Raw genomic sequence first — 12,519 nt, forward strand, 5'->3', positions numbered from 1 at the left:
ATGGCGACCAACCTGTCTGTGCGAGGCGAGGTGTCGCGGGCAGAGCTTCTCCAGCGCAAGCGTCAGCGCATCGATACGGGCCCTACGCTGTCAGAGCTGCTGATCGCGCGTGGCATGCACGCTGCCGCGGCAAGCGATCTGGTGGGAAACCCAGAGGACGGTAGCGCCGGAATCGCTCCTTGCGCGGCAGCCGGGGACTACGCTACGTGGCTACCCGTGGAGGCCTTTGATGACGCTTTTCGCTTCGAGGAGCTGTCCCCGGAGGACTGGGCGGCGCGTGTAGCCGCTGCTCCGTCGGGCTTGCCTTGTGTCTTCTGGAAACTGGACCATCGGCAGCACCACAAGGGAGGCATCTGGACCTCCGGGCGTGTCGTGGAGGTCGACGTGGACAAGCAGCTGTACTACGTTTTGCCAGATGACGGCAGAGACCTTCGCAGCTCCCAGAAGCAGAAGGCGGACACGTGCGGCAGCGCAGAAGACACGAGGCCGCTTGCGCTGCCACGCGTTTTCGTGTGCTTTGCCGCCGAAGATCCAGAGAACTTCGCAAACCGCTTCGCTGCTGCCCACAAGCGCCGCACCATCGCCGAGGCCGCGCTGCGCACTGAGTTGTACGTTGACTTCATCCCCCTCGACGAGTACGCCGCACTTGACCCCCTTGTTATCCGGCGCGTGCTCGATGCTGCTGTCAGTACACCCGCCCTTGTAGAGTGTGAGTCGAATCTAAACGTGGCCGGCGTACTGGAGGAGGTGCGCGCCGGGTACAGCCGCGTCATGAACGCCGATCTCTTCCACTCCATAACGCAGGGCGGCGGCCTCTCGCAACTAACGGGCCCCTCTGCAACGTCGTCGACGATGCTGTCGGCGTCGCCATTGTTCATGAGCGGCACCGCGCGTCCAGTCCCGCTCTACGGCGTCTCTTCTCACCAGGCCGAGCGCTTCACCGCCACAGTTGCGGCCTTCCGCCAGCAGTGCTTCTGGAACACCTCCCCGGCGCTTGCGGCCCTCACGCGGGCCGTGTGCCGAGCCGACGACGCCTTGCTCTCTCGGTGTGTATTTGTGCTCTACTCCACGACGAAAATGAAGCGGCCGCTGAGCCTCATGGAGCTGGAGGAGATCGAGACGACGGCCACTCGGGACTCTTTCTTGCACGCCAGGGATCAGTGGCTGACGCCGACTGCGGACATGGTGAAACGCACACTCAGCACCTTCTCCTCCACGGACCCGGTCCACTTGCACCACTACGACGTGAACACCTACGCGGGCTGTAGTACCGAGCGATACCTGCGGCAGATTCAGCTGCATATGCAGGACACCCTCCAGCATTACTTGATTAGTTCGCTGGAGGCGCTCATCCGTTTTGTCGAGCACGCCGGCGACAACCACGTCACAGTTCATGGAGTGGCCCAGGTCGAGGTGACGCGCGGAGCTCACCCCGCTCCGCGGACCCCGTTCGGGGCCGACGAGCGCATTACTGCAGGCTTTCTGTTGCCCCCACCTCACCCGCTGCCGCCGTTGCTCTCTGTCGTGCTCCTGTGCACGAAGCGCGTCAGCGACGCCGGCGCGAAAGCTGCACAGGAAGCGTTGGAAACTCCGGCCACCGAGACGCAAGCTCCGAAGCCAGTCGCGGGCGACCTACCGGAGGAGGACGAGGGCAGTGCAAAGACAGAGAAGCCGTCTGCTGCGTGCCTGAGTTACAGCTGCTCCGTTGAGTCGATACGGGTATCACTGCAGGGGCTCCTGAAGCGGTGCCTGACGCAGCACAGCACTCTTCGCACGGTCGAGCGCGTCCTCTTCGACTTTCTCTACGATCCGGCCACGGCGTTTCTCAATGTACCGGCTGCGTCCAGCATGCTGATGGAGTCGTGGGTGCAGCGGATAAACGTGGTTCTCGACCGCGTCGCTGTTGCCATGAAGTCGTACAGGGAGACCTACACCCCTTTTACGGCGGTGATCGAGCTCGACTTGAACGCCTACATGGCCACCTTCGACGAGCGCTTCCCTAGCACGCGCGGCGTGGAGGCGGAGGTGCAGCGCTTCCTCACACTGCAGCAGCAGGTGCTGGATGGCATTCCTGTCTCAGCAGACTTGGGCCTCGTGCGCGTGGATTGCAGCGAGCTGCGCCGTGAATTGTCGAAAAAGTGCGCCATGGGTGCGGCCAAGGTGCTGGACGTCATGGCCGCTCGCGCTCTTCGCAAGGAGATCGAGGTGACCGATCGCTATAGCGAGCTGTACGCGACGCTGCTGAAGCCGACAGAGACACCAGAGGAGGTGGTCGCAACGAAGGACTTCATCAAGACGATTCCGGAACGTGTTGTCGACTTGGAGACGGCCATAGAAGAGTCCAAGGAGATCCACGAGCTGCTCAAGGGCTTCAAGCGCCCCCTCTCCGAGGAGGAGTTCAACAAAAAGTGGAAGGCGATCGGGTGGCCCAGTCAGCTGGACAACGCCGTCAACGAACGTGTTGAGGAGCTGGAAGAGACGAAGCGGCGCCTGCTGGCCTCCATGAACCGAGCGCAGGATCTGTTTGAACAGGAGGTTGAACGGATTCAGAAGATCGTCGAGCATTACGGTCAGCACCGCAACGCCCACCGCATGACTGAAATCGCCGAGGATGTAATGCGAGTGCAGGAGAAGATCCGTCAACTGCGTAGCCAAGCCAGCACCTTCAACACCCACGAATCACTCTTCAACATGGAAAAGACAGACTACTCGGCGGTGCACCAGCTCGCCACGGACTTCGAGCCGTACGAGGCGCTCTGGATCACCTCGGCGAGCTGGTCCGCCTCACTCAAGAAGTGGCACGAGCTGCCTTTTATGAGCATCGATGCGGACGAGGTGGAGAGGGTCGTGGCAGACACTCTTCGCATCATGAACACGTGCGTTCGCAACCCACAGTTGAGGCCGGAGTTGGTGCAGGTGGCGGAGCACACCCGCGAGAATGTGCAGCAGTTTCGTCCCCTTGTGCCAACGATCAAGTACCTGCGCATGGAAGGCATGCATGAGCGTCACTGGAGCCAGCTCTCAAAGGAGCTTGGCCAGGCCATCGAGCCGGCCGTCACGTTGCAGAGTCTCGACGACGTGGTTCGCATGAACTTGACGCAGCAAAACGATGTGCTCATGCGCATTTCCGAAATCGCGTCACGCGAGTTCCACATCGAGACGTCTCTCGCGAAGATGAAGGCGGGGTGGGCCGATATGCGGATGAGCGTCACGGCGTACAAGGAGACCGGGTGCTTAGTGATATCAAAGGATGTGGTGGACCAGATGCAGGAGAAGCTGGACGATCAGATGCTGCTGACGCAGAGCCTTTCCTTCTCTCCCTTCAAGCAGCTGTTCGAGGACGAGATCGCCAACTGGGAGACCTCTCTGAAACTCGTGCAGGACGTGCTGGATGCGTGGCTGCGGTGCCAAAAGTCGTGGCTCTACCTCGAGCCCATCTTCCAGTCGGAGGACATTTCGCGCCAGCTGCCAGGAGAGTACAAGCGCTTCCAGGTGGTGAACAAGAATTGGAAGTTTCTGACAAACAAGGCGCAGGAGGTGGATCTGACGCTCGAGTTCTGCACGACGACGGAGCGCTGTCTCGAGCTGCTCAAAGAGAACAACGACACGCTGGAGGTGGTGGAGCGGGGCTTGAACCAGTACCTCGAGAACAAGCGCGCCTCCTTCGCCCGCTTTTACTTCTTGTCTGACGACGAGCTGCTGGCGATCTTGTCGGAGGCCCGCGACCCGCAAAGGATTCAGCCGCAGTTCCGCAAACTCTTTGAGAACATTGCCCGCATCGACATGCGCAACGCCGACAACGAGATGTTTGGCATGTACTCGCAGATGGAGGAGTACATCCCATTTGCGCAGTCCGTGCTGCCGCGCAAGTACGTCGAGAACTGGCTGACGGAGATTGAGCACATGATGAAGATTTCGATCCGGCTGCAGCTGGAGGCGGGTGTGAAAAACGCGGCCACCATGAAGAGGCAGGCTTTTGTGCTGCAGTCGCCAGGACAGGTGGCGATCGCCGTGAACCAGATCATGTGGACGCACGAGTGCGAGATGTCGCTGAAAGAGCAGGGCTCGCTCGCCCCCTACATGGAGACGGCGCAGCGGAACTTGATGGTGCTGGTGGAGACGGTGCGGCTGCCGTTGACAAACCTGCAGCGGATGAACCTGAGCGGCCTCATCACGATTGAGGTGCACGCCAGGGACATCGTCGAGCAACTCGCCAAGGCCGGTGTAGACAGCATCTACGCCTTCGAGTGGGTTTCGCAGCTGCGCAGCTACTGGGAGAACAACGACTGCGTTCTACGCCAGGTCGAGGCGCAGTTTCGCTACGGCGGCGAATACCTGGGAAACACGACGCGTCTTGTCATCACGCCACTGACCGATCGCATCTACCTGACCTTGACGGGGGCGATGCACATGTTCCTCGGGGGCGCCCCTGCCGGGCCTGCTGGCACCGGCAAGACGGAGACGGTGAAGGACCTTGCGAAGGCCGTAGCAAAGCAATGTGTGGTGTTCAACTGCCAGGAGGGTATGACGTACGCATCCATGGCCAAGTTCTTCAAGGGGCTGGCCCAGGCTGGTGCGTGGGCGTGCTTCGACGAGTTCAACCGCATCGACGTCGAGGTGCTCTCCGTCGTGGCGCAGCAGGTGTCCTCGCTGCAGGAGGCGGCGCGCACCCGGCAGTTCCGCATTCCTTTCGAGGGTACGGAGATCGTGGTGGACCCATCCTACTCCGTCTTCATCACCATGAACCCCGGCTACGCCGGCCGTACAGAGCTGCCGGATAACTTGAAGGTACTGTTCCGCCCGGTGGCGTGCATGGTGCCGGACTACGCCATGATTGCCGAGATTCGCCTGTTCTCTTTCGGCTACTCGGACTCGCGCAAGCTGGCGCAGAAGATGGTGGCAACCTTTCGGCTGAGCTCCGAGCAGCTCTCGTCGCAGGATCACTATGACTTTGGCATGCGCGCCGTCAACACGGTCATCTCGGCGGCTGGCCTGATGAAGCGTGAGCACCCCGATGAAGCCGAGGACGTGTTGCTGCTGCGAGCGCTGCGCGACTCGAACGCGCCAAAGTTCCTGGAGGAGGACCTGCTCTTGTTCGACGGCATCACCTCCGACCTCTTTCCAGGCGTGGAGCTCATTCCAGCCGGCTACGGTGACTTCCTCGCCGCACTCGAGGCGAAGGCCTCCTCGATGCGCCTGCAGCCGACGGAGATGTTCGTGAAAAAGTGCGTGCAGTTGTACGAGATGAGCGTGTTGCGCCATGGACAGATGGCGGTGGGCCCGACGATGGGTGGCAAGACGAGCGCCACACGCGTCCTGCAGGCGGCGATGACGCACCTGCGAAAGGAGTTGAAGAGCACCAAGTTCGCGGAGGTCAAGACGTACTGCTTGAACCCAAAGTCGATCATGATGGCCCAACTCTACGGCGGCTTTGACGAGGCGACCGGGGAGTGGCGGGACGGGATCATCGGCGAGGTTTTTCGCGTGGCCGCTCGCGACACAACCGACGCGCGGCAGTGGATCATCTTCGACGGCCCGGTCGACGCGCTTTGGATTGAGTCGATGAACACGGTGCTGGATGACAACAAGAAACTGTGCCTCATCTCCGGCGAAATCATCGCGATGACGCCGTACATGAACTGCTGGTTCGAGGTGGAGGACTTGGCGGTCGCCTCGCCGGCTACGGTCTCGCGCGCCGGTATGATTTACCTTGAGCCGAACACGTGCGTTGGCGTGCGCAACTTTATCCTTAGCTGGCAACAGTACAGACTCCCCGTCACAATGGACCCGTACAAGGAGTATCTGCAGGAGTTGTGCGAGCAGCTCTTCCCATCGCTCATTCATTTTGTGCAGACGGAGGTGACCGAGTACAGTCCGTCCACCTGGCCCAACTTGGTGGTGTCCTGCTTCAACCTATTCGACTGCTTTATGTCGCCCTACACCCCGACGCGCACGTACGAGGTGCCGCAGGACAAGCTAGACTTGCTGCGCGAGATTCACCTGCATCTCCTGATCTTCTCCGTTGTGTGGTCCTTCGGCGCCACTGGCGACCGGCCAAGCCGACAGCGGTTTGACAAGTTCCTGCGCGACGAGCTGCGGCTGCGCAACGTCAACATCGAGCTGCCTGTCATTGGATGCTTGCAAGACTACCAGTTCATCCCGGAGGAGCGACGCTGGATCGCGTGGGCGGAGCGGCTGCCGCCGTTTACGACCCAGGTGACGCAGAGCAATTTCTCCGATATCATCGTTTTGACGGCTGACGTGGCACGGTACAAGTACGTGAACCGAATCCTTCTGGAGCACTCGTACCACACCCTCTGCTGCGGCCCCACCGGCACGGGCAAGACCGTGCTGATGCGGCAGCTGCTGATGCACGAAATGCCGAAGGAGTGCACGCCGATCTTCTTCACCTTCTCGGCCCGCACAAGCGCGAATCAGACACAGGACCTCATCTTCTCCAAGTTAGAGGTGCGCAAACGCGCGTCACCCCAGGTGTGGGGTGCCCCGCTGAACCGCAAGTTTATCATCCTCGTTGACGACATGAACATGCCGCTCAAGGAGCAGTACGGCGCGCAGCCGCCGATTGAGCTGCTTCGGCAGTTTATGGACTACAAAGGGTGGTACGACCGCCGCACTCGCGAGTTCTTTTCGATTGTGGACGTGGTGCTGGCCGGCACGATGGGGCCACCCGGCGGCGGCCGCCATTTTATCACGCAGCGCTTCCTGCGGCACTTTCATCAGATTGCTTTTCCTGAAATTGAGGACGACAGCATGAGCCGCATCTTTCTTTCACTGCTGGAGAGCTACTTTTCACTCTTTGCCGAGGACGTGCGTGGAAAGCTCTCCGCGGTCGTGATGGCGTCCATCGAGGTCTTCAACACCGCCGTCAAAGAGCTCAAGCCAACCCCTGCCCGTCCGCACTACCTGTTCAACCTCCGCGATCTGGCGAAGGTGATGGACGGGCTTACGAACGCGACCCCTGCGACGGTGAAGACGGTGCCGGAGCTGGTCCGACTGTGGCTACATGAGGAGATGCGAACCTTTCAAGACCGCCTGACGAACGACGCGGACAGGGCTTGGTTCCAGGAGCTGCTGGGGAAGCAGTTGCACAAACACCTGAAGCTGTCGATGAACGATGTCACGCAGCGTCATCGCGGCGACGGCTGCGCAGCCGCCGACAGCAAGAACCCGCAGACACCGGCAGCAGACATGAACACGCTCATGTTTGTGGACTTCATGGGCGGCAAGTCAGAGCAGCGCATCTATCAAGAGGCGGCCGACTTCGACGCCGTGGTCAAGACGCTCGAGCAGCAGCTGCGGGATTACAATCAGCAGTGCATCGGCGGCCGTCAGCTAGACCTGGTCATGTTCGCCGACGCTGCGCAGCACGTGTGCCGCATTGCGCGTGTACTGCGCAAGCCAAACGGGCATGCGTTGCTTCTCGGCGTCGGCGGCTCTGGCCGTCAGTCGCTGTCCCGCCTTGCCGCTCACCTGAATGAGTACGAGCTCTTCCAAGTCGAGATCGCGAAGGGGTACACCATGAACGCCTGGCGCGAGGACGTGAAAGCGGTGCTGCAGCGCGTCGCACTCCAAAAGAAGCAGGTGCTTTTTCTCTTCGCCGACACCCAAATTGTGCACGAGGCCATGCTCGAGGACGTGAACAACCTTCTCAACTCCGGTGAGGTGCCGAACCTCTTTGTTGGCCAGGAGCTGGAAGACCTACTGAACTCGATGCGGCACGTCTGCGTGGCGGAGGGGCTGCCGGTGGATAAGGTCACCATCTTCGCCCGCTTTGTGCGCAGCTGCCGCAGCCAGCTCCACATCTCTCTCTGCATGTCTCCGCTGGGCGAGGTCTTCCGAAGCCGTCTGCGTATGTTTCCGGCACTCGTGAACTGCTGCACTGTGGACTGGTTCTCGGCGTGGCCGCAGCAGGCGCTGAGGAGCGTGGCACGCAACTACTTCGCCATGGTGCCGCTGCTCGCGCAGCAGGCAAAGGCAGTGGAGGCGTGCACGGAGGTGTGCGTGCGTATCCACGTGAGTGTCGACGCCGTCTCTGTCCGCTTCCTCGCCGAGACGCAGCGGCACAACTACGTGACGCCTACGTCGTTCCTGGAGCTGCTGCACACCTTCCGCGCGCTCATGGAGACGCAGACGGAAAAGAACCAGACCACAAAGGACCGCTTCATCAACGGCTTGGCCAAGCTTCGCGAGACTGAGGACGCCGTAGCCGAGCTGCAGCAGACGCTGTCGCAGAGTCAGCCGGCGCTGCTGGAGAAGAATGAGTCCATCAGGGCCCTCGTCGCCGAGATGGAGTTGCAGACAACTGAGGCGGAGAAGACAAAGAAGGAGGCGCAGAAGGAGCGTGAGGCAGTGGCGACGATGCAGGCCGAGTGTGCTGCCATCGAGGGCGCGGCGCAGGAGCAACTGGCCGAGGCGCTGCCGGAGCTGGACCGTGCTCTGGAGAGCCTCAAAAACCTCAAGTCGTCGCAGATTACGGAGGTGGCCGGCTACAAAGCACCCACCGCCGGCGTTGTCATGACGATGCAGGGCATCTGTATTCTGTTTCAAATCAGGCCGCAGATGCGCGCCGCGAGCCTGATGGAAAAGAAGCCGGACTTCTGGGCTACCGCCAAGGAGCAGCTCCTCAACAACCCGAACCTGCTGCTACAGCGGCTTATCCAGTACGACAAGGAGAACATACCCGAGAAGCTGATCCAGGCAGTGATGCCCCTCGTCACGTCCGACGATTTCACTCCAAAGAAGATCGCTGGCGCCAGTCAGGCCTGTGCGGCCATGTGCCAGTGGACGCACGCCATGGTGCGCTTTCACGAGGTGAATAAGAAGGTGGCACCGCTGCGACAGGAGCTGGCGGTGGCGCAGCAGGCGAACCAGAAGGCCCAGCAGAAGCTGAAGGAGGCCGAGACGCAGCTCGCCGATGTGGCGGAGCGGCTTGCCGATATGCAGCGCCGCAAGGAGGAGGCGGAGCGGGAGCTGGAGGAGCTGGGCCAAACGGTGAAGCGGACAGCGCTGCGGCTGGAGCGTGCAGCGATGCTGATAGATGGTCTAGCAGGCGAGAAGCGCAGCTGGATGCAGTCGCTAGAGCGCATCGACGAGTCGGCCCAGTACCTGATGGGCGACATGCTGGTGGCGGCTGGCCAGATAGCGTATTGCGGGCCCTTCACCTCCGTGTACCGCGAGGAACTCCTCGAGTCGTGGGGCAAAGAACTCGACCAGCGCTCCATCTTGCATAGTGCTCAGTATTCCATCTACCACACGCTGCAGGACGCTGTGGAAACGCGGGAGTGGATCTTGAACGGGCTGCCGATGGATACCCTATCGATTGAGAACGCCCTCTTCGCGAAGAGCGCGCGCCGGTGGCCGCTTCTGATCGACCCCCAGACGCAGGGTAACCGCTGGATCCGGAGGACGTACAAGGACTCGCTGGAGGTGGTGCGGCCAAGCCAAAAGGACCTCATCAAGCGCATCGAGTACTGCATCCGCGCAGGGCGGCCGGTGCTGCTGGAGAACATCGGCGAGGATATTGACGCCAGCCTCAACCCTCTGCTAGAGCGACGCACCTTCATGGAGGGTGGGACGGAGATGCTTCGCATCTCCGACACGCCGATCCCGTGGAACCCGAAGTTCAAGTTCTTCATGACGACGAAACTGCCGAACCCGCACTACATCCCGGAGGTGATGGTGCGTGTGACGCTGCTGAACTTCTTCATCACCCCGCGCGGACTGGAGGACCAGCTTCTCGGCGTCGTGGTTGGACAGGAGCGCAGGGAGCTGGAAATGAGGCGCAGTGACCTGATTCAGAAGAACGCCGCGATGAAGGCCGACCTCATCAACACGCAGGAGAGCATCCTGTGCAAGCTGAAGGAAGTGCAGGGCGACGTGCTCGACGACGTGGAGCTTATTGCCTACTTGAACGAGTCGAAGGAAAAGACGCTGGAGATCACGACGCGGGTAGCCGAGGCGGAGGCTGCCGAGGTGGAGCTGACGGCGAGCCGTGAGGAGTACCGCCCCATCGCGCATCACTCTTCTTGCCTTTACTTCTGCTGCTCCACCCTCTCCAACGTCGACCCCATGTATCAGTACTCGCTGCAATGGTTCGTGCAGCTCTTCATCGCGAGCATTGAGCAGGCGAGGCGCGCCGACGACGTGGCACAGCGGCTGGAGAACTTGAAGGAGTACTTCACCTACAGCTTCTACCAGAACGTGAGCCGCTCCCTCTTTGAGAAGCACAAGCTCATGTTCTCCGTCTACCTCTGCGTGCGACTGATGGATCAGCGCGGGCAGGTGGACGCCGCCGAGTTCCGGTTCTTGCTGCAGGGCCCCACGCTCGTCGCCGACGCGAAGGACAACCCTGACCCGAGCTGGATCACACCGGCGACGTGGAACGAGTGGTGCTACCTAGACCAGAACTTCGGCCCGTTCAAGGGCCTCAAGGCGCATCTGTGTGCCCACCTGTCGCACTACAAGGAGCTCTTCATGTCCTCGGCCGCTCATCGACAGCCCATGGCCGCAGACTGGGCGGACAAGCTGACGCCAATGCAGCACTTGATGTTCCTGCGCTGCGTGCGGCCCGACAAGCTGATGGAGAGGTTGCAGGACTTTGTCTTGGCGGAGATGGGTGAAAAGTTCATCCGGCCTCCGCCGTTTGACCTGCTCACGTCCTTCAAGGACTCCGGTCCGGCAGTGCCGCTCATCTTTATCCTGTCGCAAGGTGCCGACCCCTATGACGACTGGAAGCGCTTCGCTGACGCGCAGAACATGAGCAAGAAGCTGTACGACGTATCGCTCGGTCAGGGGCAAGGTCCGCGCGCAGAGCGCATGGTGCAGGAGGGGATGGAGAACGGCTCGTGGGTTCTGCTGCAGAACTGCCACCTTGCCACGTCCTGGATGCCGACCCTGGAACGGCTGGTCGAGGCCATCACCCCAAACACGCATCCCAGCTTCCGACTGTGGCTGACGTCGATGCCAAATGCGCATTTTCCGGTGGCGGTGCTGCAGAACGGCGTGAAGATGACAAATGAGCCGCCGAAGGGGCTGCAGGCGAACGTGTCGCGCTCCATCGGCGCCTACTCTGGTGAGTTCCTGGAGAGCTGCCAGAAGTCGGTGGAGCTGAAGAAGCTCTTCTTCTCCATGTGCTTCTTCCACGCCTTGCTGCAGGAGCGTCGCAAGTTCGGCCCGCTCGGGTGGAATATCGCGTACGAGTTCACGAGCGGCGATCTGGGCTGCTGCGCGGCGCAGATAAAGATGTTCCTGGATAAGTACGCCGAGGTGCCCTACACAGTGATCCGGGAGCTGAGCGGCAACATCCACTACGGTGGACGTGTAACAGATGAGTGGGATCGCCGCACCCTCAACACACTGCTGGAGCGCTTCGTGACGCCGGATGTCATGGCGGACGGCTACTTGTTCTGCCCGCGGCTGGAGGAGTACCAGTCGATCCCTGTCACGAACCGGCAGGGGTACCTGGACTACGTCGCCTCGTGGCCGCTTAACACCAACCCGGAGACGTTCGGGCTGCACGAGAATGCCGACATCACCTGCGCCCGCACCGAGACGTTTGAGACTTTGCAGGCGATTGTACTTCTACATGGCGACGAGGGCCGCCGCGGCGACGGCGTGCCATCGTCCTCGGCAGCGGCGTCGACGCCGGATGACATGGTGAAGACGTTCGCGGAGGCCATCCACCGAAAAGTCGCCGCACCCTTTGACGTTGACCAGTTCCGCCGCAAGTACCCGACCAAGTACGAAGACTCTATGAACACGGTGTTGGTGCAGGAGGCCATCCGCTTTAACCGACTGGTGACACTTCTGCACCAGACTCTGGAGCAGCTGCCGATGGCGATCCGCGGCGAGATGGTCATGAGCAAGGAGCTGGAGGAAGTGTACCTGGCCCTGTACAACAACCAGGTGCCTGCCCTGTGGTCCGACAAGGCATACCCGAGCCTCAAGTCGCTGGGTGCCTGGGTGGATGACCTGGTGCGACGCCTCGCAATGGTGCAGAACTGGTACGCGAACGGGCACCCGAAAGCGTACTGGATTTCCGGCTTCTTCTTCCCGCAGGCCTTCTTGACGAGCGTTCTGCAGAACTACGCGCGCACGTTGCACATCTCCATCGACACCATCAGCTACGAGTTTGAATGGATGTCGACAGACCCGGCATCGGTCACGACGCCGCCGGAGGTGGGGTGCTACATCCATGGCATGTTTATCGAGGGCGCACGCTTTGACCCTGCAACGCTGACGTTGGCGGAGTCGCTGCCCAAGGTGCTCTATGAGCAGGCACCGCTGCTGTGGTTGAAGCCAGTGGTCAACCGGCTATCCCCGGCGAGCGGCATCTACGAGTGCCCACTGTACAAGACGGTGCGTCGCGCCGGCACGCTGAGCACAACTGGGCACTCAACGAATTATGTGCTGGCCGTCGAAGTTCGGACACCGCCTAAAGCGGACGCGAAGCACTGGATTCGGCGCGGCGTGGCCCTTGTGTGCGCATTAAGCGTGTAA

At 61.1% G+C, this 12,519-nt stretch overlaps 1 protein-coding gene across 1 annotated transcript; it reads left to right on the top strand.

Moving 5' to 3' along the window:
* LDBPK_361010 (dynein heavy chain, putative) lies at positions 1 to 12,519 on the top strand (the record flags this gene model as incomplete). Its single annotated transcript, XM_003865170.1, has 1 exon — positions 1 to 12,519. One exon carries the CDS (start codon positions 1 to 3, stop codon positions 12,517 to 12,519), a length of 12,519 nt encoding a protein of 4,172 aa, XP_003865218.1.

Source organism: Leishmania donovani, chromosome 36 (genome assembly GCF_000227135.1).
Source record: "Leishmania donovani BPK282A1 complete genome, chromosome 36".
In the NCBI taxonomy this organism is placed as follows: Eukaryota; Euglenozoa; class Kinetoplastea; order Trypanosomatida; family Trypanosomatidae; genus Leishmania; species Leishmania donovani.